The 14124-nt window shown below is 52.4% G+C and overlaps 3 protein-coding genes across 3 annotated transcripts; all 3 read left to right on the top strand.

The window, feature by feature from the left end:
• Positions 1 to 1224: 1224 nt before the first annotated feature.
• Positions 1225 to 2412, top strand: PV09_02134 (uncharacterized protein; the record flags this gene model as incomplete). The annotated part of the gene is made up of 1 exon (XM_016355133.1): positions 1225 to 2412. The coding sequence occupies exon 1, from the start codon at positions 1375 to 1377 to the stop codon at positions 2410 to 2412; it is 1038 nt and encodes a 345-aa protein (XP_016217149.1). The 5' UTR covers positions 1225 to 1374.
• A 555-nt stretch (positions 2413 to 2967) lies between these two features.
• On the top strand, positions 2968 to 4655 carry PV09_02133 (uncharacterized protein). The gene has a single exon (XM_016355132.1). The coding sequence runs from the start codon at positions 3141 to 3143 to the stop codon at positions 4491 to 4493; it is 1353 nt and encodes a 450-aa protein (XP_016217148.1). The 5' UTR covers positions 2968 to 3140; the 3' UTR covers positions 4494 to 4655.
• Positions 4656 to 9875: 5220 nt separating this feature from the next.
• PV09_02132 (uncharacterized protein) lies at positions 9876 to 10421 on the top strand. Its single transcript, XM_016355131.1, has one exon. It carries the CDS (start codon positions 10022 to 10024, stop codon positions 10328 to 10330), a length of 309 nt encoding a protein of 102 aa, XP_016217147.1. The 5' UTR covers positions 9876 to 10021; the 3' UTR covers positions 10331 to 10421.
• The last annotated feature ends 3703 nt before the right edge of the window (positions 10422 to 14124 follow it).

Raw genomic sequence — 14124 nt, 5'->3', positions numbered from 1 at the left:
CATATTAAATCAAATACCGTCGGTTCATAGATAAGCAGCGCCTTGCAACCTATGCGCTTTCGACCCCGTCCCGTCTTTAGCCGATTCTTGGTTCTCCTTGTTCCACATCGGTCGGTCTGTGACATGTGCTAATTCCCAGTTGTCTTCAGTTTGTGATGAATCATTTTCGGACAAGAAGACAAGTTTGGAATACGCTTTGACGGCGTGGATCTTTCTAGAAGCCTGTTCATTCTTCGAGGCAGCATGAGCTGCATCAGGTGCTGTGTGAATATTCGACAATTTGGGGGCTTGACTTCATCGAACTGCATTGATAATGGGCTAGAAGCTGAACCTCCACTCTGCATCTTTGCAAGCCGGACGATTTTACGAATAGGTACTAATGAATTTTTTCTCGCTACTGAAAGATAAGCTACCATTCAACACGCGCATTGCCCGCAAGTGTCAGTTGAGAGGCTAAACTCTTTCAGAGTGTCCGATGCAAAGGTTAATGGGATGCCTCTATGTCGATTGGTCATGAAAAATGGTGCTAGAAAACACAGCCTTTCAATTGTTAGCGTAGATGTCATCTGTGGCACATAGTCTTCAGAGATCAGAAATGACGAAGTTGTTAGGATTGAATTCAACGTCCCCCCTTGGCAAGGTCAGAAAAGGCATTCTGTTCTGATCCTCTCGTGACTTACTCTAATCCTGCAAATTGAGCGGGCCCTAGTCAACCTGATATTTTTCTGTGCAATCTGGATAACGGTGTTCTGACGCATTTGGTGGAAAACAGAGTCAGCCTACGGATTGAGGTCTCGTGGCGGATCTGGAATAGGAGCAATATTGAGAGATTTCCGATGATCAATACAGACACGTCGTGTTTTCCCTCTATGTAAAAAGAAGAGTAAACAGATAAGCGTATAGTTTGGAGAAGATGCTTGTGCTGAAGAAGGCGGTGAAGAGGGAGATGCGGACAGCCGGAAGGAAGCGACGGGGCCCCGGATGGCGCAGAGATCAAGTAACACGGACAAGCCCGCGTATCGGCTGAGTTGGGGGATGGAAGGCGGGCCTCATCCACTGTGATTTAGATGATCGTATGAAATCAATTCCGAGCAGTCTTAGGGAACGATCCTCCATCCTTTGGTTACACCACTAATATTGCAGTATCAGAAAGGTTCAGCAGCCTGTCAATTTTCGACATATCTCTCCCTGCACAAGGAGAGTTCCAAAGACTGTCACTGTTCCCTGTCACCCATCAACAGTGAATGGTCAGGAGTACGGCGTCATCGTCACCACTCAAAAGCAAGAAAACCAAATTTTCTGAAAAGTCGTCAACTGAATATCGAGGTCCTGCAAAAGTTAAGTCAAGGACTACGTGACGTTTTGATTGACAGCATGCCTCGATTTGATCATTTGCCCACCAGAGTAGCACCTGCAATAACGCCCGATGTGAGCTTTGCGCAAGGGTGGACAGTCGATATCTGGTCTCACCAGCATGGAAGAGAGCAGATTCTCTATCGAGACTGCACACTCACAACACTAGTGCGAGCATCCGCGCTCTTTGAGCGTCTTGCCCGCGTGGAATGCTCCAAGCCCCTTGGGTATGGTCAGAAAGCCAAGATCAAATTTTCCCTTCCTCGAGGGATCGCTGGCGCAGCTTTTGTTCGAATTGTTGAATGGATCAACGCCATCAACGAGATCAGCGCGCACGGAGACATCGAGGATCCTCAGATCACAACGTTCGATGGCGATGGGCTGACGCAGTATCTGAGGCTGCTCCAGGCGGCAAATCTGCTGGAGCTGAAGCATCCTCTGCATAACCAAAAGCGGCTGTTAGATATGATCAAAGCTACGATTAAGAAATCTTTCGACACCAAGAATAACAGCTTCAAGAACATCTCGATCACAGACAGAGAGATCGGCATAATCTGGGACTTTGGCCAAGGTGATCGTGAGAATGCTGTCGTCAAGCTCCTGCTCGCTTTGTTTGTCGACGCGTATGACGTGCGTAAGGAGTTCCCGACAAGGTTTAAAGATAACGTTGTGGCACGCTTTGATTCTCTTCTAGCAAAAAATGAGGACTTTCGGTCTGCGATCATTGACGTCAGAACAAAGAAAAGCACGAGGATGCGTGAAGAGGAGCGTGAGCGAAAAGGCTTGCCGAAGGGGCAGTATCCTCAGAAAACTGGCCAGTCCAAAGCACATTCATCGCGAAAAGGTCAACACTACTACAAAGAGAACAAAAGCATCCAAAAGGCTGTCATGTCTGATGATATGAATCGGTGGCATGAACTGGAACTCGACGAGAAGCAGGTCGATGCGCTGCTGCATAGGCCAGAGGAGTTTCAGATTCCGTACGGCAATGGATACGGCGTGGCATCTGGCGAGCGAAGCTCCGATGACAACAAGGGACGGGTTTGCCATGGCGGCTGAAACGAGTACGTTCACTCCATTGGAACTTGCCACAGACGTGGTGACAAGATGGATAGGACGATGGAGATGCAAACCGAGGCATTTGGAAACCCGAGTGAAAATGGCAGAGGCCAAAATGTAAAATCAGCAGAGGCACCTTACTCAAGGAGACACTCGTGGAGATATTCCTGTACCAAATAATTGAGACCGCATCTTGAAGTTGAACCTTGCTCTTAATTCAAATGACGGTCATGATTCTCGTCAAGCTTGTGAGCAGTGCAGTCCGACGATCTTTTAAAGCTCAAGCCACAGTCCATCTCGAGTCAGACAGGTTCCGTGCCAACGATTCCGATCAAGTGATGCAAAGATGGATGGCGCCATGGTCGTTTAAATGAGTAAGATTGCTCAGGCGTCTCTCATGATCCCACTTTGATTGCTTGCGTTTTGCGCAAAGTTGGCTAAGTTTGGGCGTTGACCGGGTCACCGCCCAATGGGGGAGGACATCAGCCACGTGGCGCAGGCTAAAACGTACAGACTCACATTGGCTAGGCCAAATTTTTTTACATCAAAGGCGGTCCGATGTCTCTCGACTGCGGATTTCGCAAAGCGACTCGTCATTGACCAGACGTGCTAGGAGCAGTGCCGAGCAGTCTTCTGAAATACATTAATAAAAAAGAAAAGAAAAGGAAAAGAAAAATAAAAAACAAAGCCCCCTTCCTCCCATCTGGGCAAAAAGCTCCGCCTTCGTCATGGTGCCGGGGAAGCTGTCGCCGTTTCTCGAGCGAGCGGACAAGACGCAGGCAGAATCGCTCGCCATCGTCTCGCTCAAGCGTGACCAGCAGGTGCCCGTGATTCTGCGGGACCTCGCCCACGGCTCAAAGGACACGATCACGAACACGCGCTTTGGCAGCTTTCCGCACAGCACGCTGCTCGGCAAGCCATGGGGTTCGCAAATCATGGCGACGAACGTGAACGCGAAGGAGACGCGGAAGGGCAAGAAAAGGAAGCGGGAGGACGACAGCGAAGAGGCCCAAGGCGACGCCGACGACGATGGCGGTGCGCTCCCGCCTGCGTACGAGGCGGCATCACGTGGCTTTGCTCACATCTTGCCGCCCACGCCCGAGCTCTGGACTGTCTCGCTGCCGCACAGGACGCAGGTCGTGTACACGCCGGACTACAGCTTCGTTCTGCAGAAGCTGAAGGCCGGACCGGGCGACTCTCTCGTCGAGGCCGGAGCCGGCAGCGGAAGCTTCACACATGCTTCGGCAAGAGCCGTATTCAACGGGCCCTCTCCCGGCGGCGATCGCAATGTAACGAATGGTCATGCGGCGAAAAAGCGGCAGAGGCACGGCAAGGTCTACAGCTTCGAGTACCACGAGCCCAGGGCGCGGCAGCTGCAACGCGAGGTGATCGAGCACGGCCTTGATGCTGTCGTCACGGTGACCCACCGCGACGTCTACGAGCGCGGCTTCTTACTCGAAGACGGCACGTCGCCGGAGGCCGACGTCGTCTTCCTGGACCTGCCTGAGCCGCACAAGGCTCTTGAGCGTCTCGTACGCTCTCCACCCGACGGTTCGGCGTCTCCTCTGAATCCCCACGGCCCGGTTCGACTGTGCGCGTTTTCTCCGTGCATAGAGCAGGTTCAGCAGACCGTGGAAGCCATGCGGCGGCTTGGGTGGGTTGAGATCAGCACATTCGAACTTCAGCACAGACGGCTCGACGTGCGGAGAGATCTGGTAAGCCTGAAGTACGAGGGCTTGCGAGGCGTGAATGCAACGGCAGCCAATGTGGAAGAGGCGATGACCAAGCTCAAGGAGCTCGAGGCCAAGATCGCTCAGTTTCACGAGACCTCGAAGCAGGAACAGACGGACGGCGAAAAGGCGGGGAAGCCAGCTAGGAAACAGGACGGTTCAGCTGTGGAGACGAAGCAGGAGAGACTGAACCGTATCAAGGAAGAAGATAAGACGAGAAAGGTTTGGCGAGAAGGCAGGCTGGTGCACAGAACCGAGCCGGACCTCAAAACGCACACTAGCTACCTGACATTTGCTATTTTGCCGCAAGCTTGGAACGAGGGGGATGAACGTGGGATCCTGCACCAGTGATTCGATAGCGTAACCGGATGATCGTCCAACATGTCCGTTGACAACTAGGCCAAGCTACAGTGCACACCGTGCAATGTTGGCCAGTCATAATACCCCTCCAGCCTAGCTAATGCAAGTCATTCAGAAGCATGATACAATGAGACATCCGCAGCCTTAAACTGAGATGCACTTTCATGGCGCTCATTCTTCTTTCCCACCCCTTCGGTCTGCCATCGTCGTTATTGTCAGCATGATTTTCGTCAATTGAGGGGGTTCGGGGCGGATCAAAGCGGGCGGCGGACCCGCTTTATCGATAGGCCAGCACGAAGGCCAGGGTCAAGTTTTCTGATGCCAAACGGCGAGCATGTGGACCTACGTCAAAGCAATGGTGAGCCTACGCTGATTCAAGATCTACGAGCACTCAAGCACTAGTTCCGAGTTCCACCTGCAGGTTGCTGGGGTGCCACGTCCGCAACATGTATGTCATTTCCACGCAAACGTTGCTCAACATGTCAGCAGGGTTGTCACATACCGCGCCTTTTTGTGTCGACCATCTGTACAGCAGCCGTTTAGGGAAGCAATAACATATCATCGTAACTACCATGGTCTTCTGCGCTTTTCGCAATGCATCCAGGCAACGGCGTCATCATGTTCATGGCATGCGGAGATCAAGCGTCTAGATCCCGGCCCACGCTTTGTTTGAATTATGTTTGGGGCCTTGTAGATTCCTGTCAGGGCTTCAATAAGTAGGTGCAAATCGTCTGCTTGCCGCTCTCGCTCCAGGGAGGGGAAACCATCCAAGGCGGTGTCCCTTCCCCGCTGAAATGCGTCGTAATCCAAAACCAGGTGAGACGAATGTGAACTGGTGAATAACCTTGTTGCAGTCCTGTTCACAATCAGACGAAAGCTTGACTCCACAATCGTCGTGGTCGGCGGAGAAAAACTTGTCCCCCTGGAGGTTCAACGTTCTGACAGCCGTGCCCTGAGAAAGCTACAGTCTCTGATCACGCCATTGTTGTCGCAGAGTTTCCGAGCGGACTTGGTTGATCGAACATCTTGAGCGAGACCTCAAACCATAACCCCATGCTTTGACGGGACGGCTCGTGACCAGGGAGGCGAGCTAACTAATTGTCAGCCAATACCATGTAAGCTTTTCAACGCGGTATCGCAACACGGACCATGGAAAAGAAGTGGAAAGCATTTTCCGGCTGAACAGCTACGCTTTTTGGCCCAGCGGGTCTTTTTTTGACAGTCACGATACACACATGTAGGCTTTTAACGGGCCATCGTAGGCTGTAGTCATGGGACCAGTTTTAGAGTATTCCGACGCAATGCATAATTCTCCCCGATCGACTCCGGGCGTGGCATTCTAAACTTTGACTACTTCTTTTGTTCTACGTTCTCTTTTTTCTCCGGACGACTCGAGTAAGCGGACAATCTTCTCATCAGATGCTCGCATCTCTCATCCACAAGGCGAGATTTCGATGCCCCTTTATGAAACCGGATGTTGCCGGCTGCATAAGAGGCCTCACCGTGTTGTAAGCATCCTCGATTCCGACAGCCTGGATACGAGTGATGAGGGTTGCCCGCTCTGTCGGCGCATCGAGATGGCATCACCACCCGGCTCGACGTGCAGCCGCTCAAGATCGAAAAAACCAAGGCTGTGCGGCTTGACTGATTTTCTTTTTGCCCCCGTGTATGCCTCGCAGGAAATGTGAAAGAGGGATAGGACCATGCGTGTGTGCCCAACGTGCGCGAAGACCGGTGAAGCTGTACGGTGGAAAAAAAAAGCAGACGATGGTACGACTGCAGGACAGCGTGCTGCCTCAAAGAAAACCCATTGCCGTTGCAGGCACTGAAATGTTCCCAACGATTCCCACCGCTGTATTTTCCACGCGCTTGAGGCGGAGGATGATGATGGCTGGACAGCAGTATTGACGATTAGCCGGGGGTAGATAGCGAGGCTTGCCCGCCATCACGCATACTCAGCTCCACCGAGGTTTTCGAGCCGCGTCCAAGGAAGAGTGGTCGTCATCCCGTGCGAAGAGAGTGGGGGTCAAGTTTGCTTTCGTGCATGAAGAGAGAGAGAGAGAGAGTAGACAGAAGGAATCGTTGCCGGGATTGCTGCCGGGGCAGGTCTTGAATGATCACTCCCTTGACCCTGTACGTTTGCCGGGTTCGCCGTTTGGCCCCCCTCCAGCAAACGTATGATCCTGGCACTGTTTGTGACGTTGCCATGTTTTTCCAGGTGACGAGCGATCACTATTCGTCCATCTCGATTTGGGATGATGGTCTTTTGAGCGCTAGGTCAGGTTATGAATCATGACCTCTTCGACAAGTCCATTTTTGCATCAGAGACCTTGGCCAGGCTGTCAGATGTCCGTGTCAGGTCCAAGCACACAATGTCAGGATGACAAAGCATCGCGAGATCGTTGGAACACGTCAAATAAGCGCTTGCGAACAGAGTTGGGACGGGCTGCCGAAGGACGCAAGTTTGATAATTTTTGTCTTTTCAAAATAAAACAAATACTATAATCCTGATACATGTGCCATGGTAATATCTGATAGACCAAATGACAGTAGTCTAGCTTTGAGTTCGGGGGTATCGATGTGGTGTGCTCGAGGCTGCATGCAGAGTGTTCCACTTTAGACCGAAACCATTGAACGCCGTGAATCCGATTACTGTAGAAATCTCCATTACCGTTACCCCGTGTCGAGGGAACAAAAAAAGTGTTCAACTCGCCTGGCATCTAAGCATCCCACCGAGAAAGGAGGGATCGCCGATGAGGCAGACAATGTACCAGAGCTCCCCAAGTAGAAACCAAACACGCAATGACGAGCAGAAGAAATAAAAGCATGATTATATAATACATGATTGGTTGACACCAGGTCAACAGGATCGTATTAGTGTTGAAACGGATTACGTCGCTGAACTGCCGAGAAGTCTTTCTTGATGAGGGAAGCGGAATGCATCCCATCGAGTGCAAGCGGCCAGAGCTGCAGCGTCGCAAACGCTGTGCATGTGGCGTGCAGCCATGTCAGCCGCGGCGTAAAAATGGGCCTTTGGATGGAAGGCCTCGAACTGACAGCACGGTCTGATACATAGCAAATTCAAGAAAAGGGTTTCGCATTCATTGATCAGACGGCCGAGGAACAGAGCGGTGGTCAGGTGGTGCAATCGAAGTCGAGAGGTGTCCACGGTGCGCCAGCCCCAGTAGAGAAGAGGAAGAGGAAGAATCGACAGGACGGCGTGCGAACAGTTGCCGTGTGTGCGCCTATTGCTTAGGCACAGGGGGGAGTGGCTTGTTGGGAGGTGCTGGGAGATGGAGTCAGCATTGAACGACGAAGACGCTGAAGGGGAGGCGGCAACACTTACGGCCGGGGAGAGGCGGCAACGAAGTTACTACGGAAGGCATGTTGGTGTGTGAAGGTGGTGAACCAGTGAGCAGAGCCTGGCGAGAGCGATGTCGAGATGCCGAGCACTTGGCAGTCGATCTGTCTAGAGTCGACGGCGGCGTGGGAGGGAGATGCAAAGGATCGGGAAGACGGGTAAGGCGAGCGTGTGTGATGGTGGCAGTAGCTGTGCTTGTTGTTGTTGTTGTTGTCTTTCTGAGACGAGAAGACAGAAGGCGGGATCAAGTAAAGCAACGACGAGATGATGGTCAAGATGCGATTCCTGCTTTGCTCGAGGAAAGGCAAGCGTGCGGACGGAACAGGCTTTATGAAGAGAGCCAGGCGGGCACGCAATGGTTGATATAGGGTTAGCGGGCGTAGAGTAGGCTGGCACGACAGTTTAAAATACAGTCATGCATGGTAATTCCCAGGACGATGGTAAGGAGACGGTCGGCAGGGATGGGCTTGCTAGCGGCTGGGGCGACGGGGACCAGGATGTCAGGCCATGGGGCTATGGCCAGCAGCTCCGCCAGGCGTTGAGGTCCTTGCTGGCCGCACCGATGCAGGAGAAAGGGCTGGCGCGGGTTGGGTTGAAGGCGAGAGAAGAGGTGTTGGTAGCGTCCTCTCCCGGCGCGCGTGCGTGTCCGAGCGAGTACGTGTGAGCGAAGCGGGCGGCGTGCGTGCGTGAGAGAGAGAGAGCGTGAGCGCGGGCGGGCGCGAGTGCGTGGACGTGCGCCCGGCCGTCCCTTCCCAGTTTCTGCCTGCGCCTGCCGTGCCCGTATCCGTGTCCGTGTATGTGAGTGTGCGGGCGTGCATGTGTGCGGGAGAACGACGTGCGCTTGTTTGTGGAGTCTTTGTCTTGCTACGCCGACGAGACTGCGCTGCCCTTTCGCCGGCACTCTGCTTCGTCTCTGATCGCCTGTTCCTGCCGCCGCCGCTGCTGCTGGCGCCCCTCCACCAGCACTGTTCCTATCCATAGCCGCCGCGTTTGCTGCCGTCGCCTTCGCTGCTGCCCCTGCTGCTGCTGCAACCCATCCACCGCAATTTCCTACCGACTTGGATGGATGACCGACCGACCGACGGAGTGATTAGTGTGCGAGTCGTCCGTCGATGCCTTGGTGGAATTGCGCGCGCGTGTCCGTGAAGAGCCTCGTCACCGCCTTTTGCTCATCTTCTCGATGCTCAGTAAGGTGATCCACCTTGTCCACCACCACGACTGTCCGTTCCTCCGTCCACTACGTATGGCACGTTTCACGGCCACAGGGTCGCTTGTCCGTCACGCTGATTAGACGGCTCGCTATCAGCTTTGCCATGTCTCCTCGCCGCTGCGATTGGGCACACCGAGAGCATCACCTTACCGCAGCCTGTCCGTCATGTGCTCATGCTCGCTGCCCGTTCTGCCATGATGCAATCTGGTTGGCACGATCCAGCTTGCTCCGTCACCGTAACTGTCACAGCTGCCATCTTCCCCTCCCTTCCCCTCCCAATCCTTTCCTGCGCTCAAACCACCGTCCTCCCGCCGTGTGCCTTTCGACCTTGTGCTGCTACGGCAATATCTGTCCTATGAAGAGCAACGCCGGATCCACCCCAGGGCAGTTGGCAGCCTCTACGTCACCTCTCCGCTCCCGCTTGGGCTGTCCACCACCGTGCCAGTCGCCGCACAATTCACAGAAGCTTTTCTTTTCTTGATCCTTATTATTAGCCTTGCCTCGTGTATCTGCCAGGTTTCGTGCGGTAAACGCTCGGAAATTCTTTCCAAGCCACCATCATTGTTATTTCTCGGAGCCGTCACCGGCCAGGTCCCATACCCGAACACAGTAACGTGTCCGTCCGTCTCTCTCGCGGCCTCCGAGCGCGTCAAAGGGCGAAAAAAAAATTCGCCCGTCCGTTGCACCAGCTGAGCTCAGCCTCCCCATTTCGAGCGGTCGGCGTTTTCTCCCGCTTCTACGGACGTTCCATGCATCTCCTGTAACGAAATTAGGCGAAGGCCCGTTCACCCCTCGCCCTCCACCTGCGCTTTTGCCATCGCCGGGCTTCACCGCGCACGGACTTCGCTGTTTCTTCTGTGCACGCTCTTCACTCTCTCCTGCGTTGTTGGATCCAGCAGCACGTCACGATCTGCCACGCGGTCGCCGTCTCCCCGCTGAAGATGTGCAATGTGCACAAGCGTAATTGCGCACCATGAGCGCTCGATAGTCCACAGGAGCAATGAGTCATCACATATATCTCTCCACTGGCGATCCCCCCTCGGCCCTGCATGCGTAAACACTTGTTTTTTGCCCAACGTTCGCCGCACAAAAGAAACAAAAATGAGGAAACAGGTCTGCCTAGGACAAAGCCGAGGACTTGCCAATTTGCCGTCGCTCAGAATGCGGCGGGATCAAATCTGCACGGATACATTAGCCGACCATCGTAATCACAGCCACGGCTCCTGCACCTCGAAAAGCACCCAGCGCAATGGTTAGGCTTTCATCGCGCTCTCGCTGAGAAGACGGCTGAACACGATCGGCCAATGTCTCCAGCCTTTCTAGTGCTGTTTGGTGCGCGTGGATGCAGGCATTATTTGCCAAGGGTGCGATCACCTTTTGCACTACTCGCAGCCTCCTGACCTTAGGGGGCCCCACCAGCGTCTCTCGAAAATTCGTTCCCTGCGAGTTCGACGGCTAGTACAAGTAGTACGGAGTAATCTTGACTGCGTTTGTGTCTGTGTTTCGATGGACAATAATCTCACCCTGAAGCCGTTTTGTCTGCAAGCTCCATGTTGTCCCAACGCCATCGCCTCATGATCCACTTGCGATTTCCGACTGCTCGGAAACACCCCTCCCTCCTTTTAAAAGACGTCCACATAGGAGAATTTCCTCTGCATCCCTCAAACGCAATCTGAAACATGCGGTCTAGAATTTTTCTGGTGCGCCTTTATTGTGCCACAAAAGATCTTTGCTTTCGCTAGAACAACGGTGCGCCCTTGCGAGCACTCAAGTGACTTGAAAGAGATCTCTTTTGCTGCATCCCAGGTTGTGCAAGCGTAAACGTTCGAAACATTGCGACTCGTTCATTGTTGTGGGAATTTTTTTTTATTTTGGCTTTCGCGTTAGTTCAGAAACTCGTGTCATGGACTGCGGCTCGACCACTACGATTTCGCCTCGCTTACGACATGCCGACGCAACAAAACATTCTACTCTCGCTTCCCAAAAACCTTCCCAAGGCTCCATGCAAGTCAACAGCGACAAAGCACGCTTATGGACAGATCGCAAAGTCTAGCGCAAGACCTGAAACAAAGTATCAGATTTTTTTTTGCGACGCCAATCAAGATCGGCTTCTACTCTTGCCTGATTTGCCTCTTGATCTGCTTGCCACGTGTGCATCCCCTTGGGGCTGTACTATTATTTCCGTGCTGGTCCTTGTCCGTGGTCCGTGATCAGCCGTTCGCAGCTCTAGCAAACTGGATATGTCATCCTCGTCTTCGACGGCATCCCAAACCAGGTTGAGACCTGTCCAAATCTCTCCTGCTGACAAAAGTTGACCCTAAGCAAACGAAGGAGTGACAAAATTGGGTCCTACAAGGCAGCATCGAGGGTCGGATAAAAAATTCCGGATTTCAAACAGTAATCACTCGCCAAGCCTGCCAGCGAAATTTTTTCTCGGAGTCCATCACATGCACCTCGAGTGCTAGAAAGGTGAGAAGAATAATACGACATACAGTACTTGTTGAGGAGCTTTCCGTGGGGGTCCGTGGAGATGTCCTGCTGGTAGGACAGGCGTCGTCAGGTCGGAACCCTCCTCGAAACGTGGTTGCATGCTTGTAATCATCCCCGAGTCATGGACCCGGAACGCTTTCCAGCCTCGACAGCTTTGCTGACAAAGTCGGCCCGACAATGAACAGAAATGTCGAACCACGCGACCTTCTACGATGCGGAGATGCGCTTTGAAAACCTCTTCGCTAATCTTCTGGATCATGCGCGTATCTACAACGTTGCTGGTATATTTTTGGTGAGCCTTCATACTGTTATGATCATTTGTTATCCCTGAACGTCAAGAGTCTTGGGGATTCGTCATAATCACCTATTCTCGGATACGAATGACACGTCTGTCGTGTGAAATCACGCGCCACATGATCAAATGAGCCCATGAGCTCCTTTGTGCCGTGGACCGCTGGCTGACACATTTCGTTGAGCATATTCCCTACCTCCCCATGCCCCATATGTGCCGATTTTAAGCGCTAGACGGCCCTACTAAGGATGCACAAACGGCATTGCTGGCTACTTTTGTTTGCCGCCTATAGCGCTATTGTCGCGGTCGTGCAGCGTGCTCGCTATCGGAACACCGATATCTGTCTTGATTCAAACTCTCATGCATTTTTCTCGCATTGCGATGTGCTCTTCTTGGATGTCCCGTGGCCTTCTGAGCCAGTGGGAATGAGCAGACCTCGGTCGCGCACAAAATCTAGACTTGGACTAGGAACGCATCTGCGTCAACTCGACGCTCAGGCACGCCTAATAGCCCCCAATAGCACCATCTTGAAGACACGAGCGCCTTGCTGCACGACACAAATGACTTGCATGAACACATCGGCCTTCGTTCCTCCGCCCGTCCGCCCGCACTCAGATGATTGCCTCGGGGTAGGGAATGATGCTGCGCCCTTCCCCGCAATCCTACGTTTTGGTTTGGATATTGCAACACATTACGTGGATTTTGTGTATTTTTTTTCCGCTTTTTGTTCAATCATCAGACCATTTGCAAGATCAAGCTGGAGCTATCATGTCATTGCTGCACGGCCGGAAGCCACTGCTGCGAGCTCACCTCACCGTGGAATGAGGAACAGACGATCCTGGTCTGAAGTCGAAGACAGACGGTGGACGAGGTTCTCAACCCTTTCCACAGATAAAGACCACGTTGAAAAAGGTTGACTTTTGGCTTCTGTGCGGAGCGGCACGACGCGTAGTACAACGCTAAACGGGTCAACAAACCCGGAGTAGCTTAGCATGGTGTGGTCACAGAATGCCTAATTCGCCCTTGGCTCATACATGTTTGAGGTACGTTATTACTCGACATACCGTCCTATCTTCCCCGCAAAACTGGGTATGTTTTCGGATGCCGCAGGCCTGTCTCTTCCTGGTCTTTCCTCGTTGCTCATCATCATGGGTACGTGCTGCCGTGGCGTAGGTCTCAGGGCTTGCACCCTTGATTACCATTACTTTTCTCCATATTGCCAATTCGCGTCAATGAGGATCTGCGAAACATTGGTCAAGTATTGAAACTCATCTGAAATCGCCCGAGATGGTTTAGCACCCTATAGCCCTTTCCACTTATGCGAAGGCTTGAGCGGCAGATGTGCTTGGTAGACGAGCTCGTTCTTTTTTTTTTTTGGATGACGATATTACGAGAACGTTTAATTAGAATAACACGGTCTTCAACTGTACGGCCGAGTTTGTGACTACATGCACTATTTATGGAATAAAGAACTAGGGCCCAAGACGTCGCTTAGCCGAAGATACGACGGAGCACAAAGTTCGTATCGTCTCTTCGACAAAGGTTTCCACGTGAGCCTGCTCACATTGTGGTGTTCGTCGGATAAGGCCGACCCACATGCAGGCCCATGCATAGTGCCGAACTCCGGCAGGGTCATGTCCAGTATCCTGGCGCTGCTTCCGATGATGCTCCCTCTTCCTTCGAAGTCGATGCCAGCGAATTTGCCATCGTGCAGATAGATCGCTCCCTGTAGCTCTTTTGCTCAGCTGATCGGCGGGAGAAGGCGTTGGCATGATCGTCCAATGAAGACTATAGAGTGATGGCCTTCGCTTTTGACTCACGCTGCACATGTTGACACAATCGGTATATCGCCCGTGACCTGGGTGTCCCATTTTCCATTCTCGGGTGTCTTCTGCTGAGTGTCGATGCTAAGGATGACCCTGTTTCCTTTCCTTTCCTTTCCTTTTTTCTTTTTCTTTTTTCTTTTCTTTTCTTTTTTTTTTTTTTTTTTTTTTGGGAATCCTTCATGAACACGAGTTATGCCAGATCAACAGCGGCAGAGAATCCTTTTCCCAAACTCTCGCATTAAGTCGTTCGCAGGGTTTTACATGGATACTCCTTTCACTCCTGAGTGAAGGGTAGTAAGTCTTGGAGGTGCTATTGGGTTTTTTAATTCTTTTAATTCTAAATGAAATAAAGGAAAAGAATTTGTCAACCCGTTCATGCGTACGCGGCCTCCACTGAGGGAGGCTCCTCACGTGAGTAGAGTCTTCAGGGATGGCTTGCAAGA

Source organism: Verruconis gallopava (genome assembly GCF_000836295.1).
Source record: "Verruconis gallopava strain CBS 43764 unplaced genomic scaffold supercont1.5, whole genome shotgun sequence".
Lineage (NCBI taxonomy): Eukaryota > Fungi > Ascomycota > Dothideomycetes > Venturiales > Sympoventuriaceae > Verruconis > Verruconis gallopava.
The sequence above is the reverse complement of the archived record's forward strand: the minus strand, read 5'-3'. Positions and strand labels throughout refer to the sequence as shown.